This window comes from Triticum aestivum, chromosome 2D, assembly GCF_018294505.1.
Source record: "Triticum aestivum cultivar Chinese Spring chromosome 2D, IWGSC CS RefSeq v2.1, whole genome shotgun sequence".
In the NCBI taxonomy this organism is placed as follows: domain Eukaryota; kingdom Viridiplantae; phylum Streptophyta; class Magnoliopsida; order Poales; family Poaceae; genus Triticum; species Triticum aestivum.
This window is the reverse complement of record NC_057799.1, coordinates 57801695-57819168: the sequence shown is the minus strand read 5'-3', so window position 1 is coordinate 57819168 and position 17474 is coordinate 57801695. Positions and strand designations below refer to the sequence as shown.

The 17474-nt window shown below is 47.4% G+C and overlaps 1 protein-coding gene across 1 annotated transcript; it reads right to left on the bottom strand.

Moving 5' to 3' along the window:
* Positions 1 to 12012: 12012 nt before the first annotated feature.
* LOC123048686 (putative serpin-Z8) lies at positions 12013 to 13611 on the bottom strand. Its single transcript, XM_044471731.1, has one exon. The coding sequence runs from the start codon at positions 13492 to 13494 to the stop codon at positions 12088 to 12090; it is 1407 nt and encodes a 468-aa protein (XP_044327666.1). The 5' UTR covers positions 13495 to 13611; the 3' UTR covers positions 12013 to 12087.
* Between the last annotated feature and the right edge of the window lie 3863 nt (positions 13612 to 17474).

The window sequence follows — 17474 nt, the reverse complement described above, 5'->3', positions numbered from 1 at the left end:
TTGAAGAGACAACTTGCTGAGCCGCCGGTCCTTGCTGCTCCCATTGATAAGGAGCCGTTATTGCTATATGTGGCTGCTAACACACGTGCTGTCAGTGTGGCTATTGTAGTGGAGCGCAAGGAGGCTGGTAAGGAATATCCGGTTCAACGGCCGGTTTACTACATCAGTGAGGTGCTCATTGAGTCCAAGCAAAGATATCCACACTGGCAGAAGCTCGTTTATGGGGTGTTCATGGCAAGCCGGAAGCTTAATCAATATTTTCAGGGTCATCCCATCACTGTGGTTAGTTCTGCTCCTTTAGGAGATATCATTCAAAATAGAGAAGCCACATGATGAGTCGCCAAGTGGGCCATTGAACTTGGGCCTCATGATCTAAAGTATGTGCCATGCACTGCTATCAAATCTCAAGCACTGGTGGACTTCATCAATGATTGGACAGAGCTACAGACGCCTGAAGAGAAGCCGAACAACACATATTGGACTATTCACTTTGATGGGTCCAGGCAATTGGAGGGCTCGGGGGCTGGAGTTGTTTTGGCTCCCCTCGAGGTGATAAATTTTGTTATGTGCTAAGGTTGATGTTTCCTTGTACTAACAATGCAGCTGAGTATGAGGCCTTGCTCCATGGTCTACGGATGGATAAGGAGATGAACTTAAGCCGGGTAAGGTGCTTTGGCGACTCAGATTTGGTGGCTCAGCAAGTCTCAGGCAAGTGGGATTCTAAGGATCCCCTCATGGCGGCTTATCGCCGTGAAGTTGATGCCATTGCTGGACACTTCAAGGGTTACCAGGTGGAACACATTGATCGCAGAAAGAACGAGGCGGCTGATGCTTTAAGTCGGCTAGGGTCTCAGTGTAAGCCGGTGCCACCTAACATTTTTTGGATATTCTGCATAACCCTTCTGTCAAGTTGCCTACAGAGGAAGACTTGGCTGTTCCTGACCCGGAAGCACAATTGGTGGCGGCTCTTCATGTCATCCCAGATTGGACAGTGCCATATTTGGCTTACATGACCCGGGGCGAGTTGCCTGAGGACGAAACCTTGGCTAGGCAGATAACCCGGCGGTCTAAGTCAATGACGATTGCCAATGGGGAGTTACATCATCGCAGTGTCACTGGGGCGTTTCAATGTTGTGTCTCTCCTGAGGAGGGTCAAGAAATTCTTCGTGAGATTCATGAAGGAGATTGTGGCCATCATGCCGGTTCAAAATCTCTTGTGGCCAAGGCTTTTCGTCATGGATTTTATTGGCTGATGGCTCATGCTAACGCGGAAGATCTGGTTAGTAAATGTGACGGTTGTCAGAAATTCTCACGACGGGCTCACGTACCGGCTCAAGAATTGACGATGATTCCAATTACTTGGCCGTTTTCAGTCTGGGGACTCGACATGGTTGGGCCTTTCAAAAGGTCCAAAGATAAAAAGACCCACCTCTTGGTGGCGGTTGAAAAATTCACAAAGTGGGTTGTGGCAGAGCTAGTCAGTAAGTGTGATGCAGCCACGGCGGTTCAATTCATGAAAAAGGTGATCTTTCGCTTTGGTTTTCCACACATCATTATAATTGACAATGGTACTAATCTGTCCAAGGGTGCCATGGAGGAGTTCTGTCAACGTGAGCATATTCGGCTTAATGTTTCATCAGTAGCTCACCCCCAATCCAATGGGCAAGCTGAAAGAGCCAATCAGGAAATCTTGAAAGGCATCAGGCCCCGGCTTATGGTTCCTTTGCAACGGACGCCGGGTTGTTGGGTAGAAGAGTTACCTTCTGTGATATGGAGCATCAATACTACCCCCAACAGGTCTACGGGTTACACGCCTTTCTTCATGGTTTATGGCGCAGAGGCGGTTCTACCTAGTGACATCCGTCATGACTCGCCTCGCGTGGCGGCTTACGTTGAAGCTAATAATGAACAAGCCCGTCAGGATGCACTTGACCTGTTAGATGAGAAGCGCGACTTAGCAGCAGCCTGTTCGGCGATTTACCAACAGGACCTGCGCCGTTATCATAGCCGCCGGGTTAAGTCCAGAACCTTTCAAGAAGGTGACTTGGTGCTCCGGCTCATCCAGGATCAGTCTGATGCGCACAAGCTATCCCCACCTTGGGAAGGACCCTTTGTGGTCAGCAAGAATTTGAACAACGGGTCATACTACCTTATCGATGTTCGAGAGCACAAAAACTCACGTAAGTCGGAGGAGGAGACCCGCCGGCCGTGGAATATTGCTCATCTTCAGCCTTACTACACTTGAGCCACCGGCTCCCATGATGTACATATATTGACGATGTATATATTATGATAAGTAATAAAGCAGGACCTCTGTCCTTTTCATCCTCAATGATCATATGTCTTTATTATTCTAATTCTAAAACGACCAATTGGGGGCTGATCGTATTCAAATCTAGCTTAACCCTCTCGGTCCGGCTCATGATCGTATTTGAATCTAGCCATTAAACCTCATGATCACTAGGGGGCTTCCTGTTCAAACATAGGTCGTATTCGAACCAAAGAGAACATAGCTGTCAGTACCCTTTTGATCGGCACACTGCCAAACTCACTAGGGGGCTTCTTGATCGTATTCGAATCATAGCTTAACCCCTTTGGGTCCGACGTTGATCATATTCGAATCAGCGTCATTAAAAAACTCTCAAGGTCATTAGGGGGCTTCCTGTTCAAACATAGGTCGTATTCGAACCAAAGAGAACATAGCTGTCGGTACCCTTTTGATCGGCGCAACGCCAAAGCCACTGGGGGCTACATGATCGTATTTGAATCCTAGCTTAACCCCTTTGGAACGGTTTACTGATCGTATTCGAATCAGAAGCCTTGATTTTCTTCTTGTTTGCCTTAAGATTTTTGAACACAATCTTTGATTTTGTCTTGAGACTTTTTTGATTCAGATCTAAGTATAAGTGTGGTGTAAATTTAACTCAGCTTGGTTTTGGACGATAAGTCGCCAACACACAACAAGCATCATATATTTGGAAGTGGGCAGCTTCTAAAGATTGGGTTATCACCCTTACTGTTCGGGTCACATAAACCGGCAGGACAAATCAAAGGATCACATGTATGATATTATAGTTGTGTTTCAAAGCTATAATTTATCACGGCTTATCTATGACTCTTTTTCATATTCCGGGTTTTATGTAAGATATATGACCCGCCCTGCGGTAAGCCGCCAAGGGTCTTGTGATTTTATTTCTGTGTGCAGGACAGTTCAAAAACTTTCTTAAGCATAAGGAAAACAGAGGATAAGTATAATACGGGTGAATATAAGATGGCGGCTTAACAGTTTTGAGCACCAAACACGTGCACGATGGCACGACAAAACAAAGTTATTTTTACCCTATTACATGACTCCCCGAGTCCAAATGATTAACATTGTTTTTTCAGTAAAACACAGATATGAACCGCTAGGCGGATCACTTTCCTTGTTGACCTGACGTTTCCGGGTCAGCCCTCTCCGCCTCTTCGCCCTGTTCCCTGTCCTGGAAGGTTGATGATGACCAGTCAATGCCATTCAAAGCCTCAAATTCAGCTTCATCATCAATTAGTCCGGCCGGGTCAACTTCAGGGGCGAAGGTATGCTTACGGATTGGTGGAATCAGGCTGATCACTTTATAATGTGGCGTTGGAATCCTCCGGTTCTCTGCGTCATAGCCCGGCTGGTACTTGGTGAGATCTGCTTCATCCCCTATCAGGGTGGCCACGGGGCGTATATCCTTCACACAAGTGGCGAAGTCTTCCTGTTCAAAGAGAGTACCGTCCTCCTTAAAGCTGGGATAACCAATGGCAATGTCGGCCGGGTCTAACTCCGGCAACCAAGCTTTGGCCCGGCTTAAGGCAGCCACGGCTCCGGCTCTTGCAGACGATCGCATTAGTTCATTGCACCGCTGGGGCAGCACAGAAAGATTCTTTAGTACATCCACCAAGAGTGTGGGAACATCATTTGACAGGGCCACTGTGGCTAAGGCACACTGAGATCCGGTGTAGAGTTGTTCCACCAGCGTATAAACCGCCTTCAGCTTTATCAGCATATTTTGGTTAAGATTTGAACTCCCGGGACCTGCATTACAATGTCAGGTGAGTTAATGACAATTTATATGCTCATTAGGAAACTTCAAATATTTAACTCTTGCAGGGCGACTTACCAAAGATTGCTGAGACCATCTGAGATATACGGTGTTTTAAGCCGGATAATTCGGCGGTCGCCTCTTCAAGAGCCGCCTCTGCTTTCTCAGCCTGATTGGTCAAGGCGATCTTTTCATCAACCCAGGCCTTCTTTTCCACTTCAAAACCTTTTTTCAGTTTTCCTTGTTCAGATACACTGAATTCAAATTTGGAGTTGGCTCTTTGGGTTTCAGTCTCCTGTGCTTCCAGGCGGTTCTTCAAATCAGATATTTCTGATTCAAGTTGACTAGTGGTGGCCTATACAAATACCGGGTCAAATTCAGGATTATCATGATGCAATATTAAGTCCCAAGCCTTTTGCAAGCAATACACTTGGCACTTGGGGGCTAATGTATACTGAAGAATTTTGCTGAAAAATGGCGGTTCATGACAGTAAGTCCCAAGCACTTTGCAAGCAAGAATACTTGGCACTTGGGGGCTAATGCATATTGCTGTTATACATTTTACAAGTATTTTATTCGATTCAAGCATGATAAGGACCAGCTCAAACATGCTGCTTAAGCCGGCCCTTGGGGGCTACGGAGTAAGCCAGATTTCTTACATAACTTGTCCAGATATATTACTAATGTTATCAAGCTTGTTTCTAAGTCTACAACATATTTCATCATAAGCAATCGACTTGGGGGCTGGCATAGTAAGGATAAATGAGTACATAGAAAGGATTGTACCTCAAATTTCTGGTGCATCTGCTTCACCATGTCAATTTCCATGTCACGGCTGCTGTGCACTTGGCTCATATAGCCAGAAAAGACTTCTCCAATACTCATGTGAGTATAATCAGCGACATCAAACTTAACCCGGCGGCGTTCCAGAAGTTCCTCCTTGGCAGAACACTTGGCCAACACGGTTGGCCTCCCCGGCTCAGCAAAGCCGGTCTTGGTGATTTCGACATTAGGACTTTGAGGATCATCCGTCTTGGCCGGGCTAGGGATTTCCGGGTTTTCAGAATCGTCGACGGCTTGTTTGGCAGGAGAGTCAACAGTTGGCGTTGGTTTATCATGAGCTAGCTCAGGCGGCGGCTCATGAGTGGAGGCCTCAGGTGCGGCCGTTCCAAGTTCCGGCTCGTTTAAGATCGGCTCTTCGGCTGGCTGGTTCTTCTTCGCCCTTTTGCTGGGCTTTGCTTTTCCGCTGCATAAGATCAAAAGGTCAGTGCAAATACAACAAATTGAAATGAACACAGGATAAGAAGGTTATCATTACCCTGGAGCGGTTTTAAAAGCCGGCAAATGGGACTGCATTGACTCGCCGGAGGAAGGTGAAGTTTCCTGATAATTTGAGTCAGAAGAATTGAGTGGTTGACGAGTGAGACCCGCCAAAGGGTAAAAGGGATTTAAATCGGAGGTGACCTTGTTCCGGCGCTTCTTTGGTGCATTGGGTAAGCCGAAGGAGAGTTCCGCATCTTTGCTGGTCCGGGTCTGACTCCGGCTCTCAAGAATTTGTCGCTTCAAAAGAAATTGAGGATCGTGATAAGCCAAGGGATGTGAAAATCTTACTTTCCGGGTTACGCTACGGATTTTCTGTCTTGGCAAAGGCTTGGAGTCGGAGGAAATGATAGTTACCTCTTCAGCTTTTCCATGACTGGTTCCCGTGTCCTCCTGCTAATAATCAGTGTCAATAAGGTGGTTAAAAAAGGAGCCAAGAGAGTCAAGGGCTACCTCTGACTCAGAAGACTCTTCTAGCCGAAGCAAGTCAGAGGCGGTGGCCTTCTTGCCCTTCTTCTTCGCAGCCTCTTTTCTGGCGGCTCTCTTGGCCTTCCTGGCCCTTTTTGCAGCTTCGTGATCATATTTGACTTTCCAGAAATTGTCACCAGCCTGTGAAAGTTAGCAAAGGTATGCATATAGATAAAATGTTAAAAGTTGAAGGTAATTCATTGCGATAGGCAGCTTACCGCTGGGGTCGGATTAGCCTCGCAGAAGGGGCTTAAGCCCACCTTACCACAATCTGTTAGGCTCTTGTTCAAAAGTGACTTCGTCATATCATTGATGACATATTCAGGCAAATCATCCGGGCTGTGCCGCAGAGGATCATCTTTCTTGCCTGTGTAGGTGCACATCAGGCCGGGGCGGCGGCTCAATGGAATAACCCGCCAGGCGAGCCAAACACAGACTAAATCGATGCCATTTAGCCCATTCCCCAGAAGAGCTTTGATCTTAGCCAGGGTGGGGGCGAGTGTCTTGCGTTCAGTGTCTGTTATCTTGTCAGGAAGTGGATGTTTGGACTCCAAGCGCAGAGCACGAAATCCGGGCATAGGATTTTCATTAGCCGAAGAAGTATCTTGACAATAGAACCATGTCTGATTCCAGTCTTTGGGATGACTCGGCGGGTTGGCATAAGGAAAATTGCGTCTCTCCGACATTGGATTGAGGCACCACCAAGCTCCAAGCTTGGGCCGTTGACACACTCATTCTGGTGGTTCAAGTAAAATAGCTCTCGGAAGAGTAGTATGTTGGGTTCTTCTCCAAGATATACTTCACTGAACACTTGAAAATTGCAAATATTTGACACGGAATTGGGTCCGATGTCTTGAGGACGGAGGTCAAAGAAGTGCAGGACGTCTCTGAAGAATTTTGAGCCGGGTGGTGAAAAACCCCGGTTCATGTGATCCGTGAAAATAATAACTTCCCCCTGTTTGGGCTGAGGAATTTCTTCCTTCGGATTAGGAGCACGATAAGAGATGACTTCCTTCTTCGGCAGATAGCCGGTCTTTACAAAGTCATCCAGTGTGCTGTCTGTGACGATGGATTTAACCCAGTTGCATGTAGTGGGTGCTTTTGGTGCCATTGTGATGAAAACCTAAGACAGAGTAAAAGTTCCTGGTTCAAATTTAAGCCGGAGAGAAATATTTCAATGCATATTCAAGATGGCGGCTTATAAAGGGACCTAATGGTATATGGCTAATTATGTCAGATTATTTAAGCCGCAATGAGCAGTTAAGTTATTTGAGCCGCCATGTGTGGTTGAGGTTATCTATTGAGCATTGTAATTAAAAGCCGGTGGTATGAGCCGCCATGGCTAGGTGGATCTATCAAAACACAGACGTTGACTAAGTGTCACAAAAACAGTTTTCATAGATTGCAATCATTATTTTGGATCAACGGATGCTTAGAAAAGGAAAATATTCTAGACCTAAAAAACCAGTATAGAGGAGTTCATCAGTTCTAAAGAGGCCTTTATACAAGAAAAGGGGATTTACTAGCATCTGAAATGGATGCGAAACAGCTACCGCATGAGTTATACTTCTTTTAGATCAAAAGAGGATGCGGTGGAGAAACTATGAAGAATCCGTGATGAACAGCGAAGAACACAGAAGAACTCGCAAACCCTAATGTGGATCTAAGGTGCGGAAAAGCAAAGACTTACGGACGCAGATCTACTGCGGAGGGTCGCCGTCGTTCTCTGGACAAGCTCAGGTTGATGCAGCGGCCGGGGTCGAGGAAGACGAAGTGCGCTGCAGCGGCGGCGGAGCTCGAGCAGCAGTAGGGTCGCGAGAGCAAGAAGACGATGGAAAGGGGGAGAATGAAGAAAGACCAGTCGTGCCTATTTATAAGGGAAAGACTGATAAGTGGGCGCGAAAAACGAGGAGGCCAAAAAATATGGGTATCCAGCTTGTCAGGACGCCTCGATTCTCGGGATGGTTATTAAAGATAAGGATCCGTTGAGATATATTGGATAAAATATGAATTAATGACAGATGACATCATAGCGGGTTATTGCAAATCCAGAAAATGACGTCATGGCGGGTTACAAATTGCCATGCAATAGAGAGCAGAAGTTTTTCTGAGTGTTGAAGACTGCCATGAACCAGTTCAAATCAATCTGGGGCCTAATGTTGGGGATATAACTATTAGTATGACCCGTCAGGAGGTGCCGGGTTATACTTATGACGACTCATGAAGCCCAAGACGACTCCTGGAGATGGCGGGTTAGTTAAGGGCCCAAGGCCCAAAAGGCGACTTAAGGCCCGTAGAGATAAACCGCCATATGAGTGTAACTTGTATTATAAGGCAGGAATAGAGAGAAACCGAGCCGGACACTGTTTATGAGCCGGCCGGGACTTTATGAGCCGCTGGGTGTCGACCTCTGGATATAAAGGGACGACCCGGCGGCGGTTCAGGGCAAGTAACATCAAATCGAGAGCTAGGTCAAGCGGATTCGCTCCCTGGTTATCGAGGCATAAGCAATCCCACTCAAAACTGGATCATAGGCTTTTACCTTCACCGTAAGGGGCCGAACCAGTATAAACCCCGTGTCCTTTGTCCCGATTAACCCCTTCTTGCTTCCTAGTTGCGATGGCTCCACGACTAAGTCCTTTCGCTAGGACATCTGCCGTGACAATTCCATGACACACAACATTCTCTGATTTCCACTGCAGCAATTCCAGTACGATACCGAGCTTTGTGTTGCCATCTTCGCAATTGGGTTACAACCCTTTTTTGTGATCCTCTAACATGCGATCGAACTTCAGCTTCTCCTTTTGACTTTCGCACTGTGTCCTTGCATCAACAATGACCCGGCGGAGATCATCATCATCAGGCACATCGTCTAGTTCCTCTTGATCTTCAGCAGCTTCCCCCGTTGCAGCATCACCGTATTCAGGGGGCACATAGTTGTCATCGTCCTCTTCTTCTTCACCGTCTTCCATCATAACCCCTATTTCTCTATGCCTGGTCCAAACATTATAGTGTGGCATGAAACCCTTATATAGCAGGTGGCTGTGAAGGATTTTCTGGTCAGAGTAAGACTTCGTATTCCCACATATAGGGCATGGACAGCACATAAAACCATTCTGCTTGTTTGCCTCAGCCACTTCGAGAAAATTATGCACGCCCTTAACGTACTCGGAGGTGTGTCTGTCACCATACATCCATTACCGGTTCATCTGCGTGAATTATATATAATTAAGTGTGTCAAAAACCATTACAAAATATCATGGATAGATAAGTGACCAAATTAATAGAAGTTCATCATCACATTAAAACCAATGCACATACATAGTTCTCATTGACAAGCAATAATAAAAGTAAGAAAATTAGACAAGTATCTATCTAAAATAAGAATTCTTTTCTTTCAGAAAGAAGATAAGAACAATAGGCTCACCAGGTGGTGCCGGCGACGAGATCGGCACGGGCGATCGACGGCGGTGAAGACGGGGACAGGACGTGACGGATCGCTAAACCTATGCAAATCTCGGGGAAAATGGAGCTTGGAGGTCGAGCTTCGAGAGGAGAAAGCTTAACTAGTAGGGCTCGGGCATTTCATCGAACACCTCATGTGCATAGGAGGTGAGCTAGAGCACCCAAATGCCCTCCCCTCGCTGGCCAAAAAAAAAACAGAGCACTGTGGAGTGCTTTGCTGCGGCGATGGGGTATATATAGGCAACTCATTTGTCCCGGTTCGTGGCTGGAACCGGGACTAAAGGCCCCCCTTCTGTCCCGGTTCGAGCCACGAACCAGGACAAATGTACGTGGGCCAGGAGCGAGGCCCATTGGTCCCGGTTCTTGCCAGGAACCGGGACAAATGGGTCCAGACGAACCGGGACCAATGCCCACGAGGCCCCGGCCGGCCCCCTAGGCTCACGAACCTCGACGTATGCCCCCGTGGGTCCCGGTTCGTGACCGAACCGGGACTAATGGGCTGGCCAGGCCCGAACCAAAGCCCAGTTTTCTACTAGTGATAATGCTAGGTAGTTGGCCAGGTCAACAGATAAAGTTGCACATCTCACCGACATGGATTTGTTGGATGGTGAAAAACTGCACATCGATAAGACCACGAGGGTAGAGAAAAGTTGTTTATAGGTGAGACCCTAAAGATGCACATCTCACTAGCTGGGGTTTGGGTGGGAAGGGATACTAGCAATGAAAACTACACATCCACATATAAGGGGAAAAGTTGCACATCGACCGTTAGGTAGTTGGCTGTGAGTTTTCGAAGTTGCACATCGACCGTTAGGTAGTTGGCTGTGAGTTTCCGAAGTTGCACATCCAGTGCTTGGTAGTTGACCGAGGTACCAAACAATGAAAATTGTACTTCGAACTAGAGGGGAAAAGTTTGCACATCGAGGACTAAGCAGTTGGCCGGTGCAACAGATGAAGTTGCACATCTCACTTGATAATGGGTAGTTTGGGGCGAGGTGCCATGAGTGAAAACTGCACATCAATGAATATAGAGAAATTTACACATCAACTATTAGGCAGTTACAAAATGGGGACAAAATGGCACAAAAAAGAGTTTGTCGAAGCATACTCATATGGGGCCTAGTTTCGAAAAGCACATCGCTAGGATTTCAACGGTGAAAACGGATCTTAATTTCAGTGTTCGGTTCAAAAGTTATGACTTTTAGGAAAAGTTTTAAAATTCAAATTAAAGGCGTTCACACTTGTTCGCATGCGTACTTTTGCAATTTTATTTAAACACCCTGTATGGTCTTTGTCTTTTTCTTCCTACTAGGAGGACAAAGTATTTCCTAATCTCTTTGATTAGGACAAAAACATACTAAAAAGGAAGGTTAGCATGGAGTGCTACCGAGTCAATGGCCGCTCGGTAGACACGTCCTATTTTAAAAAGTTCGTAATGTTAATGAAATTGAACAAAATTTTGCCACTTCTAGAAATGTTCATGAATTAAAAAATATCATATACATTCAATTTTTTTTCGTAACTTACAAAATAGTTTATTCATTCATAATATGCTCGCTGATTCAAAAAAAATGATCATGCATTGGAAAAATGTTCGTGAATTTCAAAAATTGTTCTACCAATTTCCAAAAAATGTTTGTCGATTCTAGAAATGTTTTCCGATTCAAGAAATTGTTTAAAAAATTTCTTCACAATTTTGAAACAAGTTTTTGTAAATAATATAAAATGTTCATGAATTCGAAAATTGTTCTTGATTTTAGAAAATGTTCAAAAATTTGTAAAAGTGTTAATGAATTTGAAACATGTTCATGATTTCAAATATGTTCACGAGTTTAAAAAATGTTGAAGATTTAAAAAATTGTTCATGATTTCATGAAATTGAGAGTGATAGTGTATCTCAATAATGCAGCAAAATATGGTCATGACCATTGAAGATTATGATTTTTTTCCCATTGCAATGCACGTGATTGTTTGCTAGTCTACCTAATAGTAAAGTCATTATTAGTACTTCTGGCGGTACGTCACATAAATTGCCCCCAGAGTTGCTAAATATTAACCACTGATGTCACCTATAAGTGACAAAAAAAGTTTCACAAAGGGGAATCCCCGCCTGGGCCGGCCCACGGAATAGGACCTCCTATATTTATGGTGCTCTGCATGCCTAGGGGAAGATACAATTGCGCCCGTTTGGGCCGGCCCATGTGCAGGCGGCCTGATTTGAAATTTAATTTTTGAATTTTTATTTTCCTTTTTAATTTTTGACCTTTAAATAATTTGGTACTTCAGAAAAGTTTTATAAATAATTAAGTAATTTTTATATAAAGTTTTCAATAAATTATTAAAATGTTTGTGGATTCAAAAGATGTTCGTAATTTTTTAAAAATGTTCGCATATTCAAAAAATGTTAGCAATTTTGAAAACAAATGTTTGGGAAATCAAAAAATATTCATGATTTTTATAAAAAAATTGTGTATTAAAAATGTTAATGAAACTGAACAAAAAGGTCATTAAAATGTTATGGGTGATGCAGCAAAATGTTATCATTGTCTTCCAAGATTATGATTTTTTTTCTCCCATTGTAACGAACGGGCCCTTCTGCTAGTAAACCAATAAACCTTAATACTCTTTTCCATCCATATTAATTATCGTTGAGTAATATGGATTCATGGAGTGCAATTATTAATATGTAAAAGCTGGTCATCTATTTCAAACGCATGCAATGTATTCGAAATCCAGAAATTCCAACATCCTATGTTGTTGCTCTATATTATTGTGTCGAGGGGTCTAGGACATGGCCGGCGAAGACGACGGCGCCCGTCCCCTCGTCCACAATGAAGTAGGCGAATGGATGATCGGCGACGAAATCCACCGGTGGCGGTGGCCTCGGCTTGGCAGCGCACCCCTCCTCCATGGTGACGGCCGCGGCCCTGGTGCCCTCCTCGTTCACCTCGATGACCGCTTTGTGGATGACCTCGCTGAGGACCAGCGGGAGGCCGGAGTGGTCGTTGTCCGTCATGTCGGACAGGTCGGCCGCCTCGCTGAACGGCAGGCGGAGGCCCAGCTTGTTGAGGACGCCGACGACGCTGTCGTGGAAGGAGAGCTTGAACCTGGGCACACGGAACTCGCCGACGTCCACCTTCTGAGTAGGCAGGTGCTCGTGCAGGAAGCCCGACCGGGAGGCAATCGCGTCGAGCAGGCTGCGCAGGCCGTCGTTGGTGTCCGGGAGGAAGATACACATGGAGAACTGTGTGGCGCTGGAGCTATAGCTGTAGCTGTCGTTGGACGACGAGCCGGCGACGGCGAGACGGGAAGGTGCGGCAGCATGAGAGAAGCGACCAGGACGGCCGAGCGGGGCACGGTTAGGGAAGAACGGGGCGGGCTTCGTGGGATCACGATCAACGTCTCTGGGATGAAACGGCGGGCGCGGGCGCGCACGCAGTTCCCCCATCTTGTACTCGAGCTTGAGCACCTTGAACCCGTCGTGCACAGCCACGAACTGCCTCTTCCAGCTCTGCATGAAGGGCACGTCGACGGCGCCGGCGCCGCCGGCCCGGCGGAACGGCGCGTCGGAGGTGTCGCTCTTGTGGAAGGGCTGGTCCCACTTGTCCTTGAAGTAGACGGCGTTGCCGAGCACGACGCGCGTGAGCTCGTTCACCGAGTTCCGGCCGAGGACGGAGTCGATCAGGCTGTTGGTGGCGCGCGCCGCCCACGCGTTGATCAGCTGGCGCGACCCCTCGGGGTCGCCGCGGAAGTCGACGGTGGAGGCCTCGGCCCCATACGGGCCGTCGACGACGGCCCTGCGGAACCCGGGCTTGAGCGGGCAGGCCATGTCGCTCCAGACGCCGCACGCGAACGCCACGCGCGGGCCGCCGGAGCCCGACTGGTCCTGCAGCGCGGCCCCCGCCGCGCGCGCGACGAACGCGTCGAGCTCGCCGCGGGATGGCACGCCGAGGACGAGGAGGATCTCGTCCAGGGTGGCGCCGCGGGCGCCGGCAGCCACGAGCGCGAGCGCGGTGTAGATGGACAGCGGCGAGAAGACCAGGTTGCTGTTTGCGTGCTTGTCGGCCAGAGCCCGCGCGAGGCTGGCAGATAGCGCCGCCAGCCCCTCGGAGCCGGCGGAGACGGCAGGCTGCGGCTGATGCCACCTCGTCGGCCCGCCTCCTCGGAAGTCCATCGTATCGTATCGAATCGAATCGACCGGGGGTTTAGAATCGCTGACGGATCTGATTACTTTGCTTCGGTTGCTGTGATTATACGAGTTGCTAAGGTTAGGTTTGGAGTTGTATTGCAGAGTTGAGCCAATGCGTGATGCTTACGTATACGTTCTCAAATTTGTACTTATCGTCTCGGCTTGGGTTTCATGTTAGATTTCCTTCTCTCTTTTTACTTTCCTTCTTTTTTGACTCCGATATTCACCACACTTGTGACACAATGGACACCCGACCACACGACTCGTCCGGTCGTATTCCACATGATCCTGTGTGAGCGAACATTAAAACTGACCACACAGGTGGCAGGAGAACCCCATAGCTCGAACGCACTATCCATCTCCCCCCATTCCGACAATGCAATAGGGTTGGGTCCTTATATCGATCCAAATGAATTAGTCTTTCTTGTAGGGTGAATCTCAAAAGATAGAAAAGATATCCCTCCAAGCCGTACATACAACTTTCATTGAATACGTCTTTCCACATAATTCTGTAGGGATCTATGACATTGAGTATGGAATTTTGTTTACTAACTTTAAATTGAGTATCCTCCTCTCGCGTGAGATTTTTTTTTAGACAATCTTGCGAAAATTTTATTAATTCGTCACATTGTTTACAGGGACGGATGGTAGGTTTCCGGGATGGCCTAACCAAACATGGCGGCCAACCCCTAGAGAAAGTGCGTGCTTCGCTAAATTGTGAGCTTCAAAGTTTGAACTCCTAAATTCATGACTAAATTTACAAAAATCAAAAGTCGAAGAGTGATCTATTATTTCATGTATGATTGCTCTGTAACGAGAGGCGTTTTCCTTTCGAATATCTTCAACCACAACTTTGCAGTCCGAAGCCACATGGATACTCCGTAGATATAAATCATCTGATAGGGCAAGAGCTTCTCTTATTGCCAAGGCTTCTAGAGTTTGTGGTTCAGCAATATATCTGAATACTAGCGTCGAGGCTCCCAAGAACATCCCATCAGCATTTCTGCTTATTGCCCCCACCGCGCCATATCTTCTATGCAGAGGTACAGCCGCATCAACATTCACTTTCACACTGTTTGCAACCGACGGCTGCCAAACTGGGCCCTGGTTACCACCAGCTTCGGCGACACTGTATTCACCACTTGTAGTTCACTCAAGTATCGTGTGATGAAGCCGTGGATTGACAATGATGTCTAGAAAATATTCTCATGGATTGCTTTCCTTCTTGCTCCCCAGATTTCCCATGAAGTGACAACTAGTCGTATAAACGCATCCTTGCTTAGTATCTCATGTAGTGCAAAAAGCCAGTCCTCCGAGCTCTCTTCTTGTCGGTCAACTAGCTGTTTTTTGGGGATAATCCAAGCTTTATTAACGATCAAAAGCTACAATTTGTGGTATACATCTTGGATTATAGGACCGGCCTAGCCACACATGGCGTCCCGGGCCTAAAGAAAGTGCATGTTTTGCTAAACTATGAGCCTCAACGTTACAACTTCGGCTTTCATACATGAAATTACACATAAAATGATGATCTCTACTATGAATCTCCTTGATAACCGTACCATATATTCCCATGTTTCCAGAAATTATGTCGCCTACCACTTGCTTTGAATCAGACGAGATGACTATGCACTAGATATTCAGGTCCTCCGCTAGCGATAGCGCTTCCCGGCACGCAATTGCCTCAAGGGTGGCCGGGTCTGTAATGCCTTGGAGAACTATTGCAGAACTACCAAGGTATTTCCCATGATCATCTCTACACAGTGCCGTTGCCGTGCCTCCCCACGAGCGACATCCGGCATCAACATGAATCTTGGCTGACCCCGCCGGGGGTGCCTTTGGGCGGACGGTTCTACTTGCTTGTTGTGCCGTATTTCTCCCTTGACCTGAGCTTCTTTCTCAGATGATTTCCAAGTCACCCAAATATCTCTGAATAAAAGAGTGCATACTCTGCGGGCTTTGGAAGATGCCCTCATGGACTGCTTTCCTTCGCGAAGACCAGATTGCCCAAAGTGTTACTGATATCTTAATGAACTCTGAGTGTGGCAAAGATTCCATCAGCGAGAAGAGCCAACACTTTGCATTACGATCAACGGCTACTATTATACTGTTGGTCGATTCTTCATCAGCAAGTGCCTAGGTACACCTTGCCACTGTGCATTCTAGGAGCGAATGCCTCCAAGAATCAGGTTCTCCGCATAGCGCACACGAGCTTCTATTTGACATATGCCCGTGAGCTCGTACATCCTCTGTTGGAATAGAGTGTTTTGATAACCGCCAAAGAAACATCTTGATCTTCCCTGGTACTTGAGTGTTCCACAACCTTTTCCATGCTCCCTCTTCTCTGTTTGAGCTTGAGGACCCGGCTGTACCCTCCAGCCAAGCCTTCCTTCTCCGTCTCGTTGAGACTAACATGTTGTACGCCGATCTTACGGTGAGCAGACCCGAGCGTTCAAAATTCCAGCTCCAGTAGTCTTCCACATTCTGCGTGCATATAGGGATGTTCAAGATCAACGAGACATCCATCGGCATAAAGACCTGCTTCACGTGCCCTATATTCCATGTCGCCGATGTCGTATCTATCAATTCAGACACCAGCTCCGGAGGGTTAGCTGAAATACACCCATAAGGTCGAAGCATTTCATCCCTAGGCAGCGAGTTGTCCACCCAGATTTTTGTACTTTAACCATTGCCAATACGCTTTATCAAGCCCTGCTTCATCACATCTCTCCCTTCCAGGATAGCCCTCCATATTTGACTCGGATGGTTACCTATGGTCGCCTCCAATATGGTGGAGTTTGGATAGTAAATGCTTCTAAGAAGCCGAGCACTTAAAGATTGAGGTTGTTGTAAGACACGCCACGCCTGTTTCGCCAACATTGCCATATTTAAAAGCTCAAAGTCCTTAAAACCCAAACCCCCCATAGCTTTGGGTTGGGTCATTTCCTTCCACGAAACCCAGTGCGGTTTGTGGTGCCCGTCCTTGCTGCCCCACCAGAACTTCCTTATGAGCATGTTAAGGTGCTCACAAAGGCCTCTAGGGAGTTTAAAGCAGGACATGGAATATACAAGAACTACTTGAGCAACTGCTTTAACCAATACTTCCTTCCCTGCCGTAGACATTGTGCTCTCAATCCAGCCCTGGATTTTACTCCAAAGTCGGTCCTTCAAGTATTTGAAGGCACCACTTTTTGAGGCACCAATATCCAAAGGCATTCCCAAATATTTCTCGTTTAGGGTCTCGTTTGGCACATTGAGTAACCCTTTAATTGTTGGGGAACGTAGTAATAATTCAAAAAAATCCTACGTGTCACCAAGATCAATCTAGGAGATGCTAGCAACGAGATAGAGGGAGTGCATCTTCATACCCTTGAAGATCGCTAAGCGGAAGCATTACAAGAACGCGGTTGATGGAGTCGTACTCGCGGCGATTCAAATCGCGGAAGATCCGATCTAGCACCGAACGGACGGCGCCTCCGCGTTCAACACACGTATAGCCCGGGGACGTCTCCTCCTTCTTGATCCAGCAAGGGGAGAGGAGAAGTTCAGGGAGAGCTCAGGCAGCACGACGGCGTGGTGGTGGAGCTTGCGGTTCTCCTGCAGGGCTTCGCCAAGCACTACGGAGGAGGAGGAGGTGTTGGAGGAGGGAGGGGCTGCGCCCGGGGAAGGGGTGCGGCTGCCCTCTCTCTCCCTCACTATATATAGGGGGAAGGGGGGGAGGAGGAGGCGCCCTAGGGTTTCCCTAGGGGAGGGGCGGCGGCCACAGGGGAAACCCTAGATGGGTTTGGGCGCCCCCACCCCTAGGAAACTTGCCCCCCATGCCGGGAGGGGTGGCTGTCCTAGGGGAGGCGCCCCCACCTCTCCAGGTTACGTGAGATGGGGTGGGAGGGGCGCACAGCCCCTTAGTGGGCTGATGTGCCCCCTCCCCTTGGCCCGGGGCCTCCGAAACCCCTTTAGGACACGCT

Bases quoted from the DNA above. Each gene is read 5' to 3' on its own strand.
- LOC123048686 (XM_044471731.1), bottom strand. From the start codon at position 13,494: ATGGACTTCCGAGGAGGCGGGCCGACGAGGTGGCATCAGCCGCAGCCT.